The sequence below is a fragment of the Herpailurus yagouaroundi genome, unplaced genomic scaffold, assembly GCF_014898765.1.
Source record: "Herpailurus yagouaroundi ecotype Mexico unplaced genomic scaffold, PumYag 220, whole genome shotgun sequence".
Taxonomy (NCBI): domain Eukaryota; kingdom Metazoa; phylum Chordata; class Mammalia; order Carnivora; family Felidae; genus Herpailurus; species Herpailurus yagouaroundi.
This window is the reverse complement of record NW_024412451.1, coordinates 7,126,942-7,152,476: the sequence shown is the minus strand read 5'-3', so window position 1 is coordinate 7,152,476 and position 25,535 is coordinate 7,126,942. Positions and strand designations below refer to the sequence as shown.

General features: G+C 41.3%; 2 protein-coding genes and 1 long non-coding RNA gene across 15 annotated transcripts in view; 2 read left to right on the top strand and 1 right to left on the bottom strand.

The window, feature by feature from the left end:
• The window catches only part of LOC121018936 (zinc finger protein 649-like), a 37,351-nt gene extending 27,796 nt beyond the window's left edge, over window positions 1-9,555 (top strand). For all 5 annotated transcript variants that reach the window (XM_040458032.1, XM_040458035.1, XM_040458033.1 and 2 more), the window contains one exon: window positions 7,078-9,555. In XM_040458032.1, coding sequence (XP_040313966.1) covers window positions 7,078-8,681 — 1,604 coding nt within the window. In that variant the 3' untranslated portion in view covers window positions 8,682-9,555. The remainder of the gene's footprint in view (window positions 1-7,077) is intronic.
• On the bottom strand, window positions 4,455-16,739 carry LOC121019023 (uncharacterized). 3 transcript variants are annotated; one of them, XR_005785388.1, is made up of 3 exons: window positions 16,489-16,739; window positions 14,004-14,111; window positions 4,455-5,423 (listed from the first exon to the last, which is right to left on the bottom strand). It is a non-coding gene; the product is annotated as an uncharacterized LOC121019023 (long non-coding RNA). The 3 variants fall into 3 exon arrangements; XR_005785386.1 differs by having other exon boundaries at window positions 16,647-16,739; XR_005785387.1 differs by having other exon boundaries at window positions 4,455-5,394; window positions 16,647-16,739.
• A 39-nt stretch (window positions 16,740-16,778) lies between these two features.
• Window positions 16,779-25,535, top strand: part of ZNF577 (zinc finger protein 577) — a 51,863-nt gene continuing 43,106 nt past the window's right edge. For 4 of the 7 annotated variants that reach the window (XM_040458065.1, XM_040458064.1, XM_040458063.1 and 1 more), the window contains exon 1: window positions 16,779-16,961. The gene's annotated coding sequence lies outside the window, so the exon portion shown is untranslated. The remainder of the gene's footprint in view (window positions 16,962-25,535) is intronic. The other 3 variants (XM_040458066.1, XM_040458067.1, XM_040458068.1) reach the window with 3 other exon arrangements.

The following is a 25,535-nucleotide window of genomic DNA, read 5'->3' as shown; positions in this document are numbered from 1 at the left end:
AGAGAATTTCAAGCAGGCTCCACGCCCAGTGCAGAGCTCAATGCAGGGCTTGATCTCAGGACCATGAGATCATGATGTGAGCCAAAATCAGGAATCAGACACATAACTGACTGAGCCACCCAGGCACCCCAACCTGGTCTCTTCTTATGCACTTATCTGCTTCTCTCTTTCCCCACTCTGGGGTTACTCAAAGGTTCTCTTTTTATTCTCTGCTCTGTCTCAAAGGCCTTAAAACCTTACTTTATTAAAAAATGTTAAGTTCCTGTTCTTTGTGGAGATTCCCAAGTTGAGATCTCCTTTAATATTGTCTAATCTATATACAGTTAACTGTTGAACAACATGGGTTTGAATTGCCTGGCTCCACTTATGCACGGATTCTTTTCCATACAGTATAGTACTATAAATATACTGTCTCTTCTATGATTTCCTTAACATTTTCTTTCCTCTGCTCACTTTATTGTAAGAATACAGTATATAATACATATACAAAATATGTGCTAACTGGCTGTTGGTAGTAAGGCTTTCAATCAACAATAGGCTATTACTAGTTGTGTTTTGGGGGAGTCAAAGTTGCATCTATATTTTCGACTGCCCCAGAGGGTCGGTACCCCAACTCCTGTGTTGTTCAAGGGTCAGCTGTAGCTTACCTCTTTCCATGGCAACTCCCTAGAGTTCACACTTATGTGAGAAACTAGAATGATCTTCCCTCTAAGAAAACCTTTTTCCATCATCTTTTTCATTAAAAATTTATTTTTAATATTTGCTAGGGTTTTGTTGAGGTATAATTGACATTACATTATTTTACAGTTTCATTGTCTTTTTATTTTATTTTTGAAAACAATTTTTTATGTTTATTTTTTATTTTTGAGGGAGGGAGAGAGAGAGACGGAGCGCCAGTGGGGGAGGGGCAGAGAGAGAGGGAAACACAGAATCCAAAGCAGGCTCCAGGCTCTGAGCTGTCAGCACAGAGCCTGACACAGGCCTCGAACTGTGAGATCATGATCTGAGCCGAAGTGCGAGGCTTAACCGGCTGAGCCACCTAGGTGTGCCCCAAGAGAATTTCAGTTTTTAAAAAGACAATGATAATGTTTAAAGAAACATTAAAAAAAAATTTTTTTTTATTTGAAATTCTCTTGTACTTCTGTACATCTTAAATCCTGGCCATGCTGTGATTACCTTGAACCTTCTCTACTCTCTAGGGTATTTAAGGTGTCTACTGTTCCTCTTCTTTAATTAGGATACAATTTCTTCTTCTCAGTTCCTAGCCTAAATAAAGCCTCCTGTCTGCTTTACTGTAATTCCTTTGTATATTTGTTAATTCTACTCTTTCTTAATTTAACTTAGATTTTGTTAATGGATTATTGTCCCTAAAGCTTTCCCTTGTCTCCCCATAGATTGATGACAGTAAGTTGCAGTTGACCCTATTATCATCCATGACACAGAAATTTTATTTCTTTCAAAGACCTAAAGTCTCTACTCTCAGAAAGGGGGAGGCATAAATATAACAAAAGTAAACATGCAGAGTTTCAATTTTATTAGATGAAAAGAGTTATGAAGATGGATAGTGATGATGGTTGCATGACATTATGAATATATTTGATACCACTAAACTGTAAACTCAGAGTGATTAAGATGATAAATTTTGTGTTGTGGATTTTATCACAATTTAAGAAGTGGGAAAAGTACATAGAAACTATGTCTAGTGGTGAAAAGGGCTGTGAACACCAATCCGTTGGCATCACGGAACAGTGGGTGGAAGGGATGGGGTCTGCCCTTCTACAAATAGGAATGTCTGTGGACTACAAGACGCCTGTGAGCAGAGGATGAATGACTGGGAGTAGGTTTCCTGGGTGAAAAATGAAGAGAATGGGAAGTGCAGAGCCAGAGGCAAGAATGTGTCTGAGGAACATCAAAGAAGCCTGTGTGGATGCTGCAGAGTGAGCAAGAGGGAAAATTCCTGGAGATGAAGTCAATGGAGTAGTGGTGATAGGTTGGTTGGTCATGGAGGGCCTTGTAGTCCATTCTGAGGACTTGATTTTACTCCTAGTAAATTGAGAAACAAAGTTTATAGTATAGCAGTGACAGATATAATTTATATTTTGGAAGTGTCACTTTGACTATGGGTAGACTGGAATAGGGCAGAAGTTGAAGCAGAAAGCCAGATAGGAGACCTGGTCATTGGTGGGCTTCCCTAGGCTTGAGATGTGAGTAATAGAAGATTCTGGAGATATATATATATATAAAGACTGAATTTGCCATCAAAATAGATATCAGGTATCTTAGTTTCCTAGGGCTGCTTAACAGAGAACTGTAAGTTAGGTGGCATAAAACAACAGAAATTTACCTTCTAGTTCTAGATGCTAAAAGTTGGAAATCAAGGTGTTGCAGGCTTTGTTCCCTCCAGAGTCGAAATGGGAATCTTTTCTTGCCTCTTTCTAGCTTTTGGTGGTTGTTGGAAATTCTTGGCCTTCCTTGACTTGTAGGAACACCTTTCCAGTCTTTGCTTCTGTCATCCTATGGCCATTTCCGTGTATATTTTCTGTATCTGTGTCCCAAATCTCCTTTTCCTTATAAAGATGCCAGTCACACCCTAATCCAAAGTGAGCTCATCTTAACTTGTTTATATATGCAAAGACTATTTCCAAAAAAGGTCACATTCACAGGTACCAGGGGGTTAGCAATTGACTGTATCTCCTTGGGGAACAAGTTCAACCCACAACATGGGGTGAGAAAAGGAGACAGATGAATGATGATGCTATGAATTTTTAGCATGAGTCACCAGAAGAGTGACTCTTCTGTCATTTACTGTGATAGAGAAGATATGTGGGAGGAGGAGATTTGGGCTGGGAAGTCAAAGAGTTCTATAACGGAGATTGTAAGTTAGATGTGCTTGTTAGCATCTAAGTGGGGCTCTCTGTTGCAGTTTGATGTACCTGGAAAGGTCAGGGAGAGGTGAGGTGCAGAGAAAGAAATTTGGACCAGATGAGATCTCCTGGGGAGTGGATCCAGATAAAGAAAACAAGAGCCTTGGACAGTCAGAGATCAACAGATGAGTGTATAACAAACATGGTAGAGAGTGCATGATGAGCAAGTGTTTTGTGAAAGACAAAGTCAAACATTTTCTAGAGAGTTGACAATGCATCAAGTAAGGTAAGAACTCAGGGAGAAGTAGGTCATTTTTTGTTTGTTCTTCCCACTCAAATAATATATATTTTCACTTTGAATTCTTCCCATGAGATGGTTTATTGCTAAACAAAAATATAGTATTATCTTCCTTCTCTGAATTGTACTTTGGCCCCAGTTAACCAGCCACTCCTAAAGATACTATATCTCTATGATTTGGTGGTACCGGAGGCTTCTTTACTATTCTTGTGTCAAGGGCTTGCTTTTCATTCCTCCTTGTACAAGAAGAAAATGAATCTTGGTCATCCATTTATGTCTTCATCAAATAACTATTGTAGCCAGGTTGGAGAGAGACCCACACTTTTCCATCTGTATATCAAGGATTTCTTAAATGCCAGATTGGTACTGAAGGAGTTTTCATTATAATCTTACCAACGCTGCTTCCTCAGAGAGTTGGGTTTTATTAGAATAGGGTTCAGGGCCCGCATATGTCTTTATGCAGAGCCCCCCAAGGGTGCTATTGTGACCCAATCTGATGAACTACAGTCCTAACACACAGTAAAAGAGATTGAAATTAGTGGGAAACAAAGTTAAGTGTTTCTCTACACCAAAGATTTGATAAGCAAAGATTGGACAGATCTTCATGTAATATTTAGAAATGAAGCTTTTGATTGTGTGAGATGTTTTTGCTATAATTCAAGGCTCTACAAAATTCAAGCAAATAATAAACATAGGGACTACAGTTGACCCTTGAGCAACACAGGTTTAAAAGGCACAGGTCCACTTATACACAATTTTTTTTCCAATACAGTTCTGTAAATGTAATTTATGATTTTTAAAAAAAAAAATTTTTTTTTCAACATTTTTGGGATAGAGAGAGACAGAGCATGAACGGGGGAGGGGCAGAGAGAGAGGGAGACACAGAATCGGAAACAGGCTCCAGGCTCTGAACCATCAGCCCAGAGCCTGACGCGGGGCTCGAACTCACGGACCGCGAGATCGTGACCTGGTTGAAGTCGGACGCTTAACCAACTGCGCCACCCAGGCGCCCCAATTTATGATTTAAAAAAAAAATTTTTTTTAACATTTATTTATTATTGAGAGACAGACACAGAGCATGAGCAGGGGAAGGGTAGAGAGAGGGGGAGACACAGAATCTGAAATAGGCTCCAGGCTCTGAGCCGTCAGCACAGAGCCCGACACGAGGCTCGAACTCACAAACTGTGAGATCATGACCTGAACCGAAGTCAGTCACCCAACCAACTGAGCCACCCAGGCGCCCCTAACTTATGATTTTTTAAATAGCACATTTTTCTCTACTTTTTTTTTTTTTAAATAAGAATGCAGTATATAACACATATAACAGACAAAATATGTGTTAATGTCTTTATGTTATCAGCAAGGCTTCTGGTCAACAGTAGACTATTAATAGTTAGGTTTTGGGTAAGTCAAAAGTTAATGTGTATTTTCAACCACAAGGAAGGGGGGCTTGGCACCCCTAACCTCCCATGTTGTTTAACAGTCAACTGTGTTTTAGAAGTTTAGAAGAAAAGTAACCTAAAGTGGTATAGAAGGAATGGAGAATGATAGTATCACAAAGTACCTTACGTTGCAAGAGATATAGCTAGGCTTTGAAGAAGATGATGAAGAAACATGCCAAAAAATTGGAAATATGCATAGCCATATGGGAACTGTCAAAAGATTGGCCTAAAACCAGCCACATGAAGATCAAGGTCAGAAGGTATTTGTTGGAGACTAGTGAGTGGAAAATTGGGTAAACTGGGCACATTATGTTAATGTAAAGGTTTATCACCAGGCTACTTTTGTGATTTTTCCATGTTAGCAATAAACAGGGCATGGTAGAGATTAGGTTTTCTAAATTTCTGTAGGTAGGCACTGTAGCAATAGTAAGGTGTAGCCAGATGTTCTAAGTAAAACTAAAGGCAAACCTGCCAGAGTCTTGATTCAGGAGGAAGGTGGTCCATTAGGACCCCTTAAATGATACCCCATAACCTAACTATTAATAGTCTACTGTTGACCAGAAGTCTTGCTGATAACATAAAGAGTGTAGAATTAAGGAAGAAGCTGTTAGTGGCAAGACGAGAGATTAGTCTGTCAGGGACAGTGAAATGGGAGAAACTCCAGTATGATCTCCATGTAGGTACAGTATGATGAAGAAGGTGACAGTTCCCACATCTGGTGCAGCAGATCTGCTTGTAGAGAAGACTGTGCATGTTGTAAAAGTCTGTAAGGATGATCATGTCCCTCTTTCTGTGGGAACATATGAGAATGTGTCACACCTAGAAGAAAGGTTAGAGTGTTTGGGAAAGTTCATTTGATGATGGTCTACATAATGAACAAGAATGACATGTTTTAGCAACAAGGGGAGCACCCGGAGTCTGTTAGAATTTTTTTGAAATCAGATTCTATGCATCCAACATTCCGACTTGTCTCTGGGATATTTGTTCTAACACTGGGTCCGCTTATTTCTCTATCAGTGTGGTTGATGCTTGGGTCTCTTCAGCGGTCTCTCAGAGTCCCAAAGCTCTGTATGTTGAAATGACTAAGGTCATAGTCTTGTGCCTTCATCTGCTTTCAGTCTTGACCTTCTGAAATGTGATCCCGTTTAACACTCTGACCTTAGTGATCTTTACGTTCTGATGATTTCCACATATCTCCATTTAAGACCTCTCTCAAGTTTCATATATATCTGACTGGGTTTTCCATGTCTGTACTTGGATATCTAATAATTACCTCAAAGGTGATGTGCTTCAAAATGCACTTGTTCTGGGGCGCCTGGGTGGCGCAGTCGGTTAAGCGTCCAACTTCAGCCAGGTCACGATCTCGCGGTCCGTGAGTTCGAGCCCCGCGTCAGGCTCTGGGCTGATGGCTCGGAGCCTGGAGCCTGTTTCCGATTCTGTGTCTCCCTCTCTCTCTGCCCCTCCCCCGTTCATGCTCTGTCTCTCTCTGTCCCCAAAATAAATAAAAAACATTGAAAAAAAAATTTCAAAATGCACTTGTTCTCATCCTATTTGAACTTGAACAACATCTTCATCTTATTAAAAGGCATCACCCACTTACCCATTAGCTCAAGCCAAATCCTTAGGAGCACGCTTTGATTTCCTCCTGTTACTTATCCCCAGATAAATCCAGTAATGGGTCTTATCCATTCTTCAAAACACATCCAGATTTCTTCCACTTTTCATTCCCTTTGCTTCCTCCAACTAGGGTCACATTTGCAATTGCCTACTTTCTTCTTTTTCTTGCGTGTTTATTCTGTTTCTCTTTCCATCCTTAGAGTAGGAGTTCAGTGAAAATAAAGAGTATTTTTTTATTTCTCCAACACTAACATGATACCTGGTATATGGTAGTAGCCACTTAAGAAGGATGTATTGAATGAGTGGATTTTGTCTCTTACCATTTTGAATCAGGTATCCCTCCAGCCTCTGTGATCTGATGCTGCTAGTGACTTCCTTGTATTTTACTGTCTCCAGGGCCTTATTTACAAAGCAGATAATTCTTGATCTGTTGTGAATTTACCCTATATGACACTGACAACTGTCATCTTTTGGTTTGTTGTATTTGTATTACTGTGTTTTTAAACATTTCTAACAGGTAAGTTAGTGTTTCATGAGTACAGAATTTTTTTAGGTGGGGAAGATAGAAATGTTCTAGAGATGGATGATGGTGGTGGCTGCACCACTTAATGACACAAAACTGTACACTTAAAAATGGTTAAAATGGCAAATTTTACCTTATGTGTATTTAGCTACAATTTTAAGAGCTTTTTTTAAAAAGAGATAAGGAATATGTATACAAGGATATGCTTGGAATTTCTTTTATGTTGATACTAAAAGTTTTCCACTAAAGAGCCAGCCCACCCCACAGTACTTTTGAAGCAGTTTTATTCCATATGATGGTCATGGAAAGATTCACCGTTGTCTTCTTTCCTAGAAATTGAGAGAGTTGACGATCATCTGCCTCAGCACTTAGAAAATCTCAAAATGCCGAAGAGGATGGAACAGTGTTATGAACTGAACACATGTGGAAAGACTGTTCATCAGAGCAAAAGTCATTTTCCTTTCAGGCCAAATCATGATAGGTTTCATTTACATGGAAAAACTTTGAAGCCACACTTAATCAACAGAAGTAGAAGCTGTGACAAAGAGCCTGCTGAGTCTGGTGGAGACGGACGATCCTTTCTCAGTGCTAATCACAAGCAAACTCACACTGAAATTCAATTCCATGAAAGTAGAAGACCCACCAGCACTACATCACAATTCCTTAAACATCAGCAAATACCCAAAATAGAGACGGCCCACGAATGTCCTGAATGTGGGAAAGCCTTCCTCAAGAAGTCTCGGCTCACAGAACATAAGAGAATTCATACAGGAAAAAAACCCCATGGGTGTAGTGTATGTGGGAGAACCTTCTCCAAGAAGTTCAAGCTCACTGAACATCAGCGAATTCACAAAGGCGAGAAACCCTATGAGTGCTGTGAGTGTGGGAAAGCCTTCCTCAGGAAATTTCAGCTTACTGAACATCAGAAGACTCATACAGGAAATAAACCCCATGGCTGCGGTATATGTGGGAAAGCATTCTCCAGAAAGTTCAAGCTGACTGAACACCAGAGAACTCACACAGGAGAGAAACCTTATGGATGTACTGAATGTGGCAAAGCCTTCTGCAGGAAGGCAGAACTCATTATACATCAGAGAAATGAAAGAGGAGAAAGGCCCCATCAGTGCAGTGAATGTGGAAAAGGTTTCGCCAGAAAATCACAACTCATTCTACATCAGAAAACTCATACAGGAGAGAAATCTTATATATGCAGTGAATGTGGAAAAGGTTTCATTCAGAAGGGCAATCTCCTTATACATCAACGAACTCATACTGGAGAGAAACCCTATGGATGCATTGAATGTGGTAAGGCCTTCAGCCAGAAGGCGTGCCTGATAGCACATCAGCGATTTCATACAGGAAAGACTCCCTTCGTATGTACTGAATGTGGAAAATCTTGTTCACAGAAATCAGGACTCATTAAACATCAGAGAATTCACACAGGAGAGAAACCCTATAAGTGCAGTGACTGTGGGAAAGCCTTCACTACAAAGACAATGCTCACTGTCCATCAAAGAACTCATACAGGAGAGAGACCCTATGGATGCAATGAATGTGGGAAAGCTTTCTCCCACATGTCATGCCTTGTTAAACATAAGAGGATACACACAAGAGAGAAACATGTAGATTCAGTGAAGGTTGAATATTCTTCCACAGAGGGTCACAGCTTATTAGATACTAGTGAATTCATGCAGGGGAAAAGCCCTGTTAATACAGTGACTGCACAGATGCCTTCCACGATCCCTCAGACCTCATTAAACATCAGTGGGCTCCTCGCAGATAGGAATGCGGTCCTAGTGGGACAGCCAGCTGCCAGATGTGCACCCTCAGGAAATAACGGAGAATTTGTACAGGAGAGAAACCTTATGAATGCAGCGAATGTGGTTGTGCCTTCAGTGGTCAATTACATCTTATTTTATGTCACGAAAAACACATAGAAAAAACCTGGTACATTCAATTAGGAAAAGCCTTGAGCAATAATGTCTTGCTGATAATATGGTTATACACAAACAAAACCCATGAGTGCAGAGGCTAGTTTTAGAAGACCGACTCTGTCTGTCATCAGTGATCAACATAGCTCATCAGGGAGCTTATAGTGAGTAGAGACATGGCAATAGTGGGAAAGTCCCTACCCTTAATATGTGTCAGTTCACACTGAGGAGAAACAGGAGGCAATGAACGTGGGGCACCTAGGTGGCTCAGGTCATGATCTCACGGTTCGTGAGCTCAAGCCCCGTGTCGGGCTCTGTGCTGACAGCTCAGAGCCTGGAGCCTGCTTCAGATTCTGTGTCTCCCTCTCTCTCTGCCCCTCCCCCGCTCAGCTCTGTCTCTCTCTCAAAAATAAACATTAAAAAAAAAAAAAAGGCAGTGAACATGGCTGGGATTTCAGTGGTACATTCTGCCTCATGCATTAGCAGGTAAAATCACAGAGAAATAAAACTCTGTTAATCCACTAATTGTGGAATTCCTTTAACGAAATACTAAAGTTCTTGTGAAACAAAGGTTTGTGAAGATGAGGAACATTTGAGAGTTTTATGTACCTTTTCTAATGTGACCTATATATCATGTAATACACCTGATGTACATTTTCAGACAGGGTACCTTGAACCACATTCCTAATTACCATGTTAGTGATTCCATAATTTAGAGGAGATAGTTTCTGCCCTACATCACTGGCTAACATTATCACACTATATTCACTTTTCCCGTTTGTGGATTCTTTTTTTTTTTAATTTTGTTTTAGAGAGAGAGAGTGTACGCATGTGAGCTGGGGATAGGGGCAGAGGGAGAGAGAGACTCAAGCATGACCCTGGGATCGTGACCTCCACTGAAATCAAGAGTTGGAAGCTCAACCAACTGAGCCATTCAGAATTAAAACAGGGCCAGGAAGAAATTAAGTAAATAATAAAACAGGGCCAGAAAGGACCAAACTTTCCAAGTAACCTCAGGTGCACCTCTTTTTCTTTTTCTAAAATGTTCTTCAATTCTAAAATTCCTCAGTATCATATAATGTTTACCCTGTTGGATTTCTTTGGCTTTAGATTTTATTTCAGGCAACTGAAGTCCTTCAAAAAGAAATGAATATTTTAAACTCATGAATATAATTTAATGTCCTTTGATGAGTTTAAGTTCAATTTAAAAATAAGAGCAAGCATTACACAATGTCACCATAAAAGTGATTTTTAAAATTTTCTAGACCTGAAAAGATAGAGAAACCAGGTTTGCAAAATGAACTAAAAGCCCAAGTACAATTAGTAATTTAAACCTACACATTAAATAACAAAATACATTCCAACAAAGCTCTCAGTAGTCATTTTCGAAAACATGAGAAAGTAAGGTAGGCAATTTGAACACAAATTAAAAGGATTACTTCCATCCTAGCTCTCCCTGTCCCTTCCCTGATTATTGAATTCTCAGAATGCTGGGAATCTGAAGTTCTAAATGCCTGGATAACTATCCAGTTGCCTCCCCTTGGAGGCAGTACCCTGTCTAACCCTAACTTTTGCTTCATTGATGGAACCACCCCAACATTCTTCCTGGTATCTATTCCCATTTTCTCTCAACTCAGAGGGACTCTGAGTCCTACAAACACGAGGAAGACAAAAGTAGATCTTCATAGAATCAGCCTTGGACTGGTATCTCATGCTCCACAAAGCCAGAGAGACTTGGATTTAGACCTAGAGTAGGCATTGGGTTTCTGGAAGAGTAGGGTGAATCTAGTGCTGGAAATACTGAAGGCCTGTAACCAGCCTGGAAAGTATTTTTGGAATCTGATATGTATAATTAGTTAAATGTAGTCAGGGGTAATCACAGGGGCTGGCATAAACAATACAGGAAGAAGTTCAGACCACGTCTACTGGTGAAAAACTGATCTGAAAAGGGCATGAGGTCAGGTGTCAGGGAGAAACTAAAGGTAGAGGTCTGTCAGACGAGATAGTTGAGTGGCATTTAGGCAGTTGATTTTTTTGTAAATCAGTGACATAAACACCACTAGAATCACTTGGAGAGAACATTTCACTTGTTTTCTTCGAGATTTTGATATGGAATATAAAGACGTATATACATATAAACGTTACCAATTTTAATACAAACCATATTGCGATATCAACTTTATGAGCAAGTGTAAGGTCTTGAATGTAAGTTATACACTGTAAAAGACTATAAGCTTCATGAGGGTAGGGAACTTCTGATAACCCCTGTATACAAGATGTCTAGAAGAATATGTGATATAGGGTAGGCACTTGATACACATGGTTAGTTGACTGAATCCCATCCAATAAGCAATCTTGTCTTGCTTAACTGAGATTTAAAGCAGGGCCAGGAAGAAATTAACTAACCAAATAATAAAACAGGGCCAGAAAGGACCAAACTTTTCAAGTAACCTCAATGTATCCCAAAACAATTCTTTGTAAGAGGGGCGCTTCAAGAATATTTGTAAGAGAGGCGTCTGGGTGGCTCAGTCGGTTAGCATCCAACTCGGTTTTGGCTCAGGTCATGATCTCACAGTTTGTGGGTTCGAGTCCCATGCTGGGCCCTGCACTGACAGTGCAGAGCCTGCTTGGGATTCTCTCTCTCTGGCCCCTCTCTCTCTGCCCCTCCACCCCCACTCTCCTCTCTCTCAATAAATTAACTAAATAAATAAATAGAGTGCAAAAATATCCTGATCTCCCCTGTTGTACCTACTCCCCCATAATCCCATAATAAAGTTGACAAACTTATCAGGCAGGAAAATGTGACCAGTGTTGAAAGACCAATCAAAAGTGACCTAGAACTGATATCAATGCTAGATTGAGGGAACAAGGACATTGTATCAACAGTTATAGCTGTATTCCATTATATCAAAGAGAGGAATGATTAACATGTTAATAACAACAATGTCTTGGGTTGATAAGATATGTAATACATTTTACTTCATATTTTATAAACCTTCCCAGAATACTGTTGTTTGTTCACTATCTTGATCAGAGAGTGAAGGGCAGTTAGCAGTTTCCCCTAGGCATTCCTCACAATACCTCTTTTGCCACTTGGCCAAGAACATAAGGCCGCCTTTTTTTTTTTAAGTTCAGGTTCTCTGAACAGTTTTTCACTTTTTAATAAAATCTTTTGTTCTCATTATGCTTAAATTTGTACTTTCTTTTGCCTTGCCATAAAGTTCACTGATGTTTTGCATACACGAATAGGGTAAACTGCTCCTAGTTTTTAGACTACCCCCCCCCCCCACCTGTTTTTCATTTTGGATAGTTTGTATTGCTGTGTCTTTTCAGTTCACTAATTTTTTCTTACACAATGTCTATCTACTCTGCTAGGGACACCTGGGTGGATAAGTCCTTTAAGCTTCCAACTTCAGCTCAGGTCATGATCTTGTGGTCCATGGGTTTAAGCCCCACATGAGGCTCTGTGCTGACAGCTCAAGGGCCTAGAGCCTGCTTTGGATTCTGTGTCTCTCTCTCTCTGCCCCCACCCCTCACTCACACTCTGTCTCCCTCTTTCTCCCAAACATGAATAAACACTAAAAAGAAACAATGTTTACTCTGCCATCAATCCCATCAAGAGTATGTCTTATTTCTAGAAATTTGAATTGGGCCTTTCTTTTTAGATCATTCATAGCTCTATTTAATATGGTTTATTTTTTGGGTCTGGGTGGCTCAGTCAGTTGAGTGTCTGACTTCAACTCATGTCATGATCTTGGGGTTCATGGGTTCAAGCCCTACACTAGGCTCTGTGCTGACAACTCGGAGCTTGGAGCCTCCTTCAGATGCTGTGTGTGTCTCTCTCTTTCTCTCAAAATAAATAAATAAGAATCAAAAAACAAAAACAAAACATGGTTTACTTTTTTTTTAAGTTTTTATTTAAGTAGTCTACAAATCACAACCCTGAAATCAAGTCGCATACTCCACCGACTGAGCCAGCCAGGCATCCCAACATGGTTTACTTTTAACCTAATTGTGACAGTATTTAAAGTGAGTTTTCAGTATTTAAAGTGAGTAGTAGTTCAGTTAAGTATCTGACTCTTGATTTTGGTTCAGGTCATGTTACCATGGTTTGTGAGTTCGAGCCCTACACTGGGCTCTAGTGCAGAGTGTGCTTGGGATTCTCTCCCTCTCTCTCTCTCAAAAATAAGTATTTTTTTAAAAAGTAGGCAGCATATAGTTAGACCTAGGTTTTTGTTTGTTTTGTTTTTTAATCTAGTTGACAATCTCTTTTTATTGGGGTATTTAGGCCATTCATGATTAATGTGGTTATGTTCAAATGATGTGGAATTTGTTATTTATTCTATCTGGTTTTGCTCTTTTTGTCTTTTTCTACCTTCTTTTGGAGTAGCTATGTTTTATGATTATTTATATCCTTTGTTGGCTCATTAGGTGTAACTTTGTTATTTCAGTGGTTCCTTTAGAGCTTACAGAATGTATCATTCACTTAACAGTGTATCTTCAAGTTATCATACTTTTCACATGTAGTACTAGAATCTTGTAATAGTATACTTCAGTTTTCTGCAGCCAGATCAGCTTCGTTGAGGAGATTATCTTCTGGATGCTCCTGGGACACTTTTTTTTTTTTTTTTTTTAACCCTAGGATATATTTTTAGGGGATGGATAAACTGGCTTTACATAATTACACATTAGCATTTCTAACTCCATATACTTTCAGAATCTTTACAAAATATGAAGAAATTTCTGGCATTTAAACTTTAGGCCACCTTTGAGTCAGGTTACATTCAACCAACAAAGCAAACTAAAGCCATTCTAACTGAGCTTACACATTAAAGCCAGAATCCATTCATGGTCAGCCCGTATTGTTAAGTTTGCCTGATCCAAATTTTTATTCCTTTTTACCATAATCCCACAAATGTTTCCCAGGATTCTCTTTATATAAGCAATATATATAAAAAAATAAATACTTCATAATTACATTGTGTTTATCCAAGGGATTCAAATTAAGTTAGTTCGTTTAATTTTCTTTTTTTTTTTTTTTAATTGAGAGAGGACGCAAGTGAGCAAGGGCGGAGTGAGAGAATCCCACAAGGGGCAGAGAGAAAGAGAGGAAGAGAGAGAGAAGCGGGGCTCACCCAAAATGGGGCTCAAGCTCACCTAACGTGGGACTCAAACTCATTAACTGTGAGATCATGACCTGCACCTAAGTCAGATGCTTAGCCGACTGAGCCATCCAGGCACCCCTCACCACTGTATTAGACTGCTTTGGCTGTCATAACAAAATAACACAGAGTGGGTGTTTGAAACAACAGAAATTCATTTTCTTACAGTTCCTGAGGCTAGAAGTTCACAATCCAGTTTCCAGCAGATTTGGTTTCTGGTCAGGACTCTAGCTGCCATCTCCCCATGTCCTTGCAAGGCATTTCCTCAGTTTGTCTGCACAGACAAAGAGCACTCTGGTGTCTCTTGTACTAAGGACACCAAACTACTAAGATCAGAGCCCTACCCTTTGACCTCATTTAACTTTAATGACTTCATTAGAGGTCCCATCCCCTAATATGGCCACACTGGGTGTTAGGGTTTCTACCCGTGAATCTAAGAGGACACCAACATTCAGTCCATAATATTCCACCCCTAACCACCCCCCAATTCATGACTTTTTTGCATGCAAAACACATTCCATCCCAACAACCCTCAAAGTCTAACTCATTCCAGCATCAACTCTAAAGTCTATATAATCTAAGTCTCATCTAAATCAGATATAGGTGAGACTTCTGGTACAATTTACCCTGAGGCAAAATTCCTCTCCAGCTGTGAACTAAAATTAGAGAGGTGATTCACTTCCAAAAAAAATGGTGGGACAGGGGTAGGATACATTCCCATTCCGAGAGAGAGAAATTAGAAGAAAGGGGGTGATGAGTCCCAAGCAAATCCAAAACCTAGCAAAGCATATCCCATTAGATCTTAAGAATGATCATCTTTGGAATGCCTGGTTGGCTCAGTCAGTGCATCCAACTCTTTTTTTTTTTTAAATGTTTATTTATTTTTGAGAGAAGCAGAGAGAAAGGGAGACACATGATCTGAAGCAGGTTCCAGGCTCTGAGGTGTCGGTGCAAAGCCTGATGCGGGGCTGTACTTCATGGATCACGAGAGCATGACCTGAGCCGAAGTCTGACACTTAACCAACTGAGCCACCCAGGCACCTCTCGGTGGGTCCAACTCTTGATTTTGGCTCAGGTCATGATCCTGGGGTTGTGGGATGGAGCCCCAAGCCTGGCGGTGTGCTGAGCATGGAGACTGCTTAAGATTCTCTCGCTCTGCCTGTCCCCCGGCTCTCTCACTCTCTAAAAATTTTTTTTCCTTAAAGCATGGAAGCTAATAATACAGGCTTAAAAAAAAAAATGATCTTTCATAATTTATCTTTGGTTATGCTCTGGCTGGTAGGCATTGTAGGTAGGACTCATAACAGTCTTGGAACTTTACATTCAAACCATCAATTTTACATTCTGCATGTCAGTAAAACGTTAAGCTCCACGAAGGGTATTTTTGCACTTATGTGCAAAGGGTATGTCTGCACTTATAGCTTTTGTATCCCCAGCACGCAGAACAGTGCCACATTTTATAAGCATCTGCTGAGTGAATGAATCATCAATCCCTTTAATGGGGAGGTGCTCTAATGGTGGTTGTGTAACTATGGGGAATGAGTTTTGCACTGGGAGCTCCTCAGTTTAATCATTTGGGCTGAAATATTGAATACAACCACTTCCCTTTCTTAGAGTTTTTTTTTTTTTTTTTTTAGTTATTTTTTAATTTTACTTTTATTTATTTATTTATTTATTTTTATTTTTTTCAACGTTTATTTATTTTTGGGACAGAGAGAGACAGAGCATGAACGGGGGAGGGGCAGAGAGAGAGGGAGACACAGAATCGGAAACAGGCTCCAGGCTCTGAGCCATCAGCCCAGAGCCTGACGCGGGGCTCGAGCTCACGGACTGCGAGATCGTGACCTGGCTGAAGTCGGACGCTTAACCGACTGCGCCACCCAGGAGCCCCTAAGTTTTTAATTTTAAATACAATCTACCCCCAAGATCAAGAGTCACATGCTCCACCACCTGAGCCAGAGAGGCCCCCTCAGCACTTTTTTTTAATGTTTTAAAAATTTTTTTTCTAATTTATTTTTGAGAGAGAGACAGACAGACAGAGTGTGAGTGGAGGAGGGGCAGAGAGAGAGGGAAACACAGAATGGAAGCAGGCTCCAGGCTCTGAGTTGTTAGCACAGAGCCCAACGCGGGACTGGAACTCAGGAACCGTGAGGTCATGACCTGAGCCGAAGTCGGATGCTTGGCCGACTGAGCCACCCAGGCGGGCGCGCCCGCGGGCGCCCCCCCCCTCCCCCTCGCGTCAGCACTTTTGATGCAAGGAATTTTCCATCTTTATGGTAGGAAAATCTTGCCCAGCCTTTGGCTCCTTCCACCGTGAGAGAGCCACGATTCTCCATTAGCTCTGCCCCTTCTGTTGACCCCTAACAACCACCAGCCACATTTTCTCCTACACAAATCATACCAAGAGCTCTATGATTCTGTTTACCTACTCTGACCAACGGCTTTTTCAGCGGTTCTCTACACCCTAGACTGGCCTGAAATGCCACTTTGTCCACAGAGCCCCCTCTAGCCAGCATTCCCAAGATGCTAGCCGGGTTCCCTCCCAACTGTTGTTCCCTTCGGCTCGGGCTTCCTCCCTGTCGAACTTCTACGCTGGCTGCGCCCACCCGGCTTTTCCCTAGCCTTGAAATCAAAGTGTCAAAGTCCGCCACCTTCTCGGCCCGTCCTGAGAAGAATTCTGGGCAGGCCAGAGTTTCTGAGAAGCTAAGCAGTTTATGCACTGCCCCTGGTGGAAGTTGTAAATTCGGGGCCCAGGGGGCCAAGTGGCCTGGAAATGAAGCGAAATAAAGCGTTTTCAATAGCTTCTCACCGTCTTGGGCCTTCCCGCGAAAAACAGAAAAAGAGATGACCCCCGCCGTAGGGGAATAGGTGGAGAACTGGCGGCTCCCTTCAAGTAGCCTGGAGCGGGCGCTGCAATATGACGTCACAGAGGCCGAACCTAGCGCCAGAATTCGCGTCTCTGGAACGACGCGCGCTGACCCTTGTCGGTCACCATCCTTTCCGTTTCTGAGGGTCTGGGAGAGGCTGAGGTGGGACTCGGGGGGTTCTGTGGACACAGAGGCAAAGTGTTTAGAGACGTGGTACCGTGGTTTTCTCCAGTGGTGAAGAGCGAGGCCATCGCCAGGTCAGTGTCGGTTCTGGGAGTGTTTCGGGGCCAAGGAGAGCTCGTTGGTTTTTGGTTTTTTGTTTTTCAAACCCCGGAGCTCGTGGGGGGTCGGTGTTGGGGGAAGCTAGTGGGAATTCCCGCTGGGGTGTTCTGTGTCGGAGGGTCACGTGGGGGTTCCGTGTTGGGACGTGCACTTGGAGAGAGCAGCGCTGTGGGGTGTCTGTGGTCGGGGAAAGCGGGAGTCGTGTCCGTGTCGGTGACCCCCTTTGGGGAGTTCCGTTGTTGATGCTTTTCACATCCTTACTTTCAAAGATGGGGTTTCTGGCCACTTGCGTCCATGTTTACTGTATATTCTTATTGAAAGTACATGTTTCCAGTTTTATTTCCTGCCCATGTAATGACATGCCCAAACTCCTACATACTCCAGAAAATAACTCTTGTTAAAATACAGTGTATTTCGCTTTTAGTGTTGGGATCCGTTTTGTGTAGGTAGTGACATAATTTTATCAGCTATTTCCATATTATTAACTCTGGAAATTTTCATCTTTCTTTTTTTTTAATTACTGCAGTTATGTTCCATCAAGTGGGTGCTTTAATTTGGGTGGAACTGATGAGGGTTAGGTCCACCACTTTGTGGAACATTTGATGGATTTCCTTTAACCCAAGTGTTTAAAAAGGATTTGACCAGCTGTGGTGGTGATTTTTCCACATGTGTCTTAGACATATCTGGTTATGTTTATTCCTAAATAGTTTATACTGTTGGGTTGCCTGGGTGGCTCGGTTGGTTAAGCGTCTGACTTTGGCTGAGGTCATGATCTCACAGTTCTCGAGTTCCAGCCTCGCATCAGGTTCCGTGCTGAAAACTCAGAGTCTGGACAGCCCGTTTCCGATTCTGTGTATCCCTCTCTTTCTGCCCCTCCCAGGCTTGTACTCTTTCTCAAAAATAAATAAAACATTTTAAAAAATTTAAAATAGTTTATACTGGTGTTGTAATGGTAAATGGTGTGGTTTTTCTCCTTATGACCCCACTCCCTCTTTTTTCTTTCTTCTCATTTTATATAATGCACAAGAACAAAACTTTAAAAGGTACCCTTATTCTGTCACCTCAGTCTACTACCGTTACTGCTACTAGCTTATAAATCAATTCCTTTATATTTTCTAGTTGACTGTTTTTGTTGTCTGCAAATAATTTTGGTCAGGTGGCAAGTGTATGGACTGTGGAATAAGAAGAACCTGCTTCTGCCTTTGACTTGGGTAGGTTAATGTCTGAGTCAGTTTCTTCATTTGTGAAAAAGCTGTCGTAATTCCTAGTTCGTAGAGTCATTATGAAAATTAAATTAGCAGATGTTCTTTAAATACAAAGTGTAGTGCCTGGCACCTAGTCTAGTCTGAATATGGTAGCCATGATTTATCAAGCTTTATTCCTCTTTCTCAAAGATCCCCCCCCACCATTCTCAAAGATCCTTCCCCCCACCTTTAGTGAGATATAATTGACATATAACATTCTGTAAGTTTAAGGTGTACAACTGTGTTGATTTAATATACTTATGTATTGCAAAATAATTATTATCTTAGGTTAGCTAACACCTGCATCATGTCACATAATTACTATTTCTTTAAAAAAATTTTTTTTGGGGGGGCACCTGGGTGGCTCAGTCGGTTGAGCGGCCGACTTCGGCTCAGGTCATGATCTCATGGTCCGTGAGTTCGAGCCCCGTGTCGGGCTCTGTGCTGACAGCTCAGAGCCTGGAGCCTGTTTCAGATTCTGTGTCTCCCTCTCTCTGACCCTCCCCCGTTCATGCTCTGTCTCTGTCTCAAAAATGAATAAACGTTAAAAAAAAAATTAAAAAAAAATTTTTTTTTTAACGTTTATTCATTTTTGAGAGACAGAGAGAGACAGAGTATGACCTGAGCCGAAGTCCGACACTCAACCGACTGAGCCACCCAGGTGCCCCCGTAATTACTATTTCTTTTACGTGGTGAAAACATTTAAGATCTACTTGCTTAGATCTTAAAGCTTTCAGTTCTATGGTACAGTGTTGACTGTAATCACTATGCTGTATATTAAAGCTCTTCGAATCACTTTATAAAATTATTTTCATTTATATTTTTCCTCTCTCTAATATTTGCTTTATAGATGGCTAGATTTCCCAGTGTCTTATATTCCTGGGAGAAACCATACTTCTCCATAATGATTTGTTCTTTTAATATGTGGTTGGGTTTTATTTGCTAATATTTTACTTAGTATTTTTGCGTCTAGAAATAAAAAGATGTCTCAGATTTGCTTTAGAATAATCCAGTGGTAGAGGGAGATGAGTGGTGGTGTAGATACACAAAATTAGGTTTGCGTTGCTAACTATTGAAGACACAATGGATGTGAGGAATTTGATTATACTGTTCTTTCCTGTTTCTTTGTGCATGGGGTTTAATTATACTATTTCTTCTTCTTTGATTTGGAATTTTTCATAATAAAATTTAAAAATATTTGCTTCTACATTTATAAGTGAAACTGAGCTGTACTTTTCTTTAAGAGTATTTTTCAAGTAGGGGCGTCTGGGTGAGTCAGTCCAGCTTTTGATTTCGGCTCAGGTCATGATCTTTCAGTTCGTGGGTTGGAGCCCTGCATGGGGCCCACTGCTGTCAGCACTGAGCCTGCTTCAGATCCTCTGTCCCCGTCTCTCTCTGCCCCTCCCCCCCCAAATAAATAAACATTAAAAAAAAATTAAGTGGCGCCTAGGTGGGCCAGTTGGTTAAGCATCCTACTTTTTTTTTTTTTAATTTTAATATTTATTTTTGAGAGAGAGACAGACAGCATGAGCGGGGGGAGGGGCAGAGAGTGGGAGGCACAGAAATCTGAAGCAGGCTCCAGGCTCTGATCTGTCAGCACAGAGCCCGATGCAGGGCTCAAACTCACGAATTGCGAGATCGTGACCTGAGCTGAAGTTGGAGGCTCAACTGACTGAGTCACCCAGGTGCCCCAGTGTCTGACTTTTGATTTCAGCTCAGGTCATGATCTCATGGTTCGTGGGTTCCAGCCCCACGTTGGGCTCTGTGCTGATGGCCTGGAGCCTGCTTGAGATTCTCTATTTGCTCTCTCCTTTCTCTCTCCCTCTCTCTCAAAAATAAATTAATTAAACATTAAAAAATTATTTTAAAGTATTTTTCGAGGGACACCTGGGTGGCTTAGTCAGTTAAGCATCCAGCTCTTGGTTTTGGCTCAGGTCGTGATCTCACGGTTCGTGAGTCTGAGCCCCGCATTGGGCTCCACGCTGGCAGTGTGGAGCCTGCTTGGGATTCTCTCTCGCCCCCTCTCTCTGCCCCTCCCCTGCTCATGCTTTTTCTGTCCCTCTCTCAGAAATAAATAAATTAATTAAAAAAAATTTTTAAGCATTTTTCAAGTATAAATGAAAAATGAAAAAATAAGCTATTATAACAACCTAGGAGTGCCAACTCATCCTAATCCCCTTCTTCTCTAGAGGTATTCTTATCCTAAAAACGTTATATTAAATTTGCCTGGTTGTTAACTTTATGCAGATGGAACCATAGGTTACCTGTCCTTTTGTATCTGCCTTCTTTTGCTCAGTATTTTGTTGTGAAATTCATCTAAATTGTTGCATATAGCAGTAGTTCATTTCTTTTCATTGCTGTGTAGTATTCTTTGGTGTGATTATATTATGTATCCATTCTGCTATTAACAGACATTTAGGTTGTTACTGACTTGTGTCTATTATGAGTAGTGCTGACATGAACATTTTTGTACTTTTTGGTGCATAAAAGCTGTACTGGGTATACACTTAGTAGAATTCCTGAATGTAGGGTGTACTAGATACAAGGAGAAATGACAAATGCCCAGTGATAATGGGAGTTCTCAGCACACCTCTCTCAGTAACATAGAACAAGGAGAGAAAAAGCTAGAAGGCTATAGTTTAACAGTGGTCAGCAAACTTTCTGTAAAGGGCAGCGAGAGTAAATATTTTAGGCTCTGCGGGCCAGATGGTCTATCTGCACCTGCTTAGCTCTGCCATTGTAAGAGGAAAGTAGCCATAGAAAATACATAAACAAATGGGGATGGCCGAGGTCTGGAAAAACATTATTTACAAAAACAGGTCACCAGCCTACGATAGTGCTAATCCTGAACCGTTAGAATAACATGATTAACAAGAATAACATGATTAACAAACTTGATTGATGTAAAACACTCCACCCGACAATTTTCCTCAGATGCACATAGAACATTTATAAAAAGTTTGCATGTGGTAGGCCATAAAGCCAGTCTAAACAAATTTCAAAGGATTGAAATCATTTGGAAGATTTTCTCTACTACAGTGTAATTAAGCTTAGAAAGCAATACCAAAATGATATCTAGAAAAATCTCCATTTTGGGGCGCCTGGGCGGCTCATTCGGTTAACATCCTACCCTTGATTTTGGCTTAGGCCGTTATCTCACAGTTCGTGAGTTCAAGCCCCATATCAGACTCTGCACTCTTAGCACCAAGCCTGTTTGGGATTCTTTCTCTCTCCCTGCCCTACTCATGCTTGTGCTCTGTCTTAAAATAAACATTTTTTTTTTTAATTTTTTTTTCAACGTTTATTTATTTTTGGGACAGAGAGAGACAGAGCATGAACGGGGGAGGGGCAGAGAGAGAGGGACACAGAATCGGAAACAGGCTCCAGGCTCTGAGCCATCAGCCCAGCGCCTGACGCGGGGCTCGAACTCCCGGACCGTGAGATCGTGACCTGGCTGAAGTCGGACGCTCAACCGACTGCGCCACCCAGGCGCCCCATAAAATAAACATTTTAAAAAAAGAAGGAAGAATGAAAATCAATGTATAAGCAAGCATCTATGTAGTTCTCTCTTTTTCTAAAAAAATCTAGTGATTAGTTATTTTAATATTTATTTATAAAAAAATTTTTTTAACATTATTTATTTTTGAGAGACAGAGAGAGACAGAGCATGAGCAGGGGAGGGGCAGAGAGAGAGGGAGACACAGAATCCGGAGCAGGCTCCAGGCTCCGAGCTGTCATCACAGACCCTGATGCGGGGCTCAAACTCACAAACCCCGAGTTCATGACCTGAGCCGAGGTCGGACACTTAATCGACTGAGCCACCCAGGCACCCCTAATATTTATTTATTTTTGAGAGAGAGAGAGAGGGAGAAAGAGAGAGAGACATAGAGTAAGCAGGGAAGACACAGAATCTGAAGCAGGCTCCAGGCTCCGAGCTGTCAGCACAGAGCCCAACATGGGGCCCAAACCCATGAACCATGAGATCATGACCCAAGCTGAAGTCAGATGCTCAACCAACTGAGCCACCCAGGCGCCCCATAGTGATTAGTATTTTAAAGTGCTGGCTTCATACAATTAGTACAGATCCTGCTTTACTGTGATCTGTGAGAGTGTATATAATACCAGAATCATCTGTACTGTAAACTTTAGGTAGAAGTCATCAGGCCCTGATGACTTTTTTCTTTTTAACTTTTTTTCATGGAGATTCAGAGTAGAGAGAACATTACAAATCATGCCCATCACTAAGCTTTCACAATTATCAACTCATGGCCAGTCAGGTTCATCATGCCTCTGCCACTTCTGGTTTTTCTCTGGAGAATTGTCATAGCACATCCAAGGCCTGTTGTCCTTAAACTTGTAAATATTCTCTTGTGCATCTCTAACTGGTAAGGTCATTTAAAAAATTCATAACCAGTAGGCCATTTTCAAATGTATCAAAATGAATAATTCTTTTATATGATCCAAGACCCAGTGCATATTCATATTCAAATTTTTTCTGATATTGGCAATGTTGCCCTTAACATTGGATTGTTTGAGTTATGACCCAAATAATGTGCGTTGCATTTCCTTCTTATACCCCTTAGGTCTCTGTTATTCTTTGACAGCCCCTCTTCTGTTTCCTTTTTTCCTCCTCTTACGTGTCAACATGTTGCATTAAGTATATGGCACCGTTAATGAAAGATTCTTGCCAAAAGAGTCATCAGACCTCATCCGTCCAACTACCCAGTTTATAAGAAAAGTTTAGGGGAGGTGGGGAAGAACAAGTTAAACTATAGAATGATGAAGCACTCAGCCAAATCCTGAAGCTAGGGTATCTTATGGGCCAGGGTACTTGTTTTCTTCTGTCCTCCCTTCATTCCTTCTCAAAGCCTATGGCTGTCGATTTACAATGACTTGCAACATCTTTAGTTTTATTTCAAATGGAGATTTTTTTTTTTATTTAAAAATATTTAATTAAAAAAAAATCCTGTGGTATTGCAGGGAAGAAAAAAGACGTGAATTCCATTTTCCCAATCTACAGAGCCAGCTATAACAGTTATTCACATTGTTATATTTATTTTTGTGTGTATAAACACACACACACACACACACACACACACACACAGATATAGATGTATTGCTTTACTTTGGCAGAAATACAGTATCATATTGTATACATAATGAGTAGAAATGTGCTTTTGTTCATTGAGCCGTATAGTGTGGACATTTTTTATTTTCGGAAATATGTATTAACATATTAAATAATTACATAATATTCCATTAGGTAGAATATAATTATTCATTCAATTAATCCTCTGTCAGTGGACCTAAACAGTACCTCAGGGGTTTCTACACACCCCCTCTCCTCAAGTTCAGTTATTTGCTGGAACAGCTCACAGAACTCAGTAAAGTAACTACTTTACTTACTATCACCAGTTTATTATAAGAGATATAAAGGAACAGCCAGGTGAAGAGGTACATGGGGTAGTGTCCAGAAGGGTCCTGAGCACAGGAGCTTGTGTCCCTGTGCGGTTCGGGTACACCACACTCTTGGCACCTCGAAGTGTTCACCAACTCAGAAGCTCTCCAAACCCTGTAATGTAGGAGATTTTGTGGATTAAATAGGCCTGATTGATTAAATCATTGACCAAGCTCAATCTCCAGCCCTTCTCTGCTTCCCAGAGGTTCCAGAGGTGAGGCTGAAAGTTCCAACCCTCTAATCATGCCTTGGTCTTTTTGGGGACCAACTCCCATCCTGAGGCTATTTGGGGACCCCCAGCCACCAATAAATCATTGGCATATAAAAGCTACTCTTGTCTCTCCAGAGAGTCCAGAGATTTTAGGAGCTCTGTGCCAGGAATCTGGGACAAATACCAAATATCTATTTCCCATTGTACCATGAGTCTAAGGAGGTAGCCACTCCATTCCTAGGTTTGTAAAAAAAAAAGAATATCTTATGAACTGCTTTTTTTCTTTTTTTTTTCAACGTTTATTTATTTTTGGGACAGAGAGAGACAGAGCCTGAACGGGGGAGGGGCAGAGAGAGAGGGAGACACAGAATCGGAAACAGGCTCCAGGCTCTGAGCCATCAGCCCAGAGCCTGACGTGGGGCTCGAACTCACAGACCGCAAGATCGTGACCTGGCTGAAGTCGGACGCTCAACCGACTGCGCCACCCAGGCGCCCCATGAACTGCTTTTTAAATATCAATTTGGGCTTTTCTCCTATAACCTATTAATTTATTTTAGTGGCTACTAAAATAAAGGGCTAATAAAATAAAGAGGTTGGCTGCCAACCTGACATCTATGCTCCTTAAAAAAAAAAAAAAAAAAATCCCTATTTTATTTAGACAGCTATCCATCTGGGAACTTGACCTTAACATTCAGTTCAGCAGGAAATGCAGATTAGTCCTACCAGTCAGGGTACGTCCATTGCCATTCTCAGTTTCATTGCTGTGTTCCAGGCATGAACATTTTATGCAGCTCTGATCTGTTAAATGTGAGGGAAAGTCTGCCAAGGAGCTTCTTGGAAACAGTTGGGTCCTTGATCTCCATTCCTAGAGATCTCAGTTGTAAACTCATTCCTATCTAACTCCCTGGTTGCTGCCTTGTAGGGTGAAAGCAGTATTCGAATTGACTTCATGGTATTGGTGTCCTCGGTGTGGGTTTCCAGTTTCCAGCATGACTCCAGGGCTTGGCCCGTGGGGAGACTGATCTCTGATCTGCTGCTACTGAGGCAAGAATGAGGCTGCATTTGCTTTCCTGATTATGTGGAAGGAGCTGGCTGGGTGTGCACAACAGATATTACAAGAGACATTTGCAGGGGCTCTGTTTTTGTAACTGTGACCATATAGCCACTCCACAGTATGGCCACTCCACAGTGTGATGTGCCAAGGGAGTAAAGTTCATAAAGTGCATGAGAAAGAGAGAGAGAGAGAGAACTGTATCGTGAGGCTATTGGAAAAGGGATATGTCATAAAGGAGAGAGGCAGATGTGGATTCAGATCCCACGTTACTACTTAGGAAGGATGTTAACCTGGACAACACACTTCACCTGACCAAGTCTCAGCTTACTTGCAGTTAAAATGGAGACAATGCTGGGGCGCCTGGGTGGCGCAGTCGGTTAAGCGTCCGACCTCAGCCAGGTCACGATCTCGCGGTCCATGAGTTCGAGCCCCGCGTCGGGCTCTGGGCTGATGGCTCAGAGCCTGGAGCCTGTTTCCGATTCTGTGTCTCCCTCTCTCTCTGCCCCTCCCCCGTTCATGCTCTCTCTCTCTCTGTCCCAAAAATAAATAAAAACGTTGAAAAAAAAATTTTTTTTTTTTTTT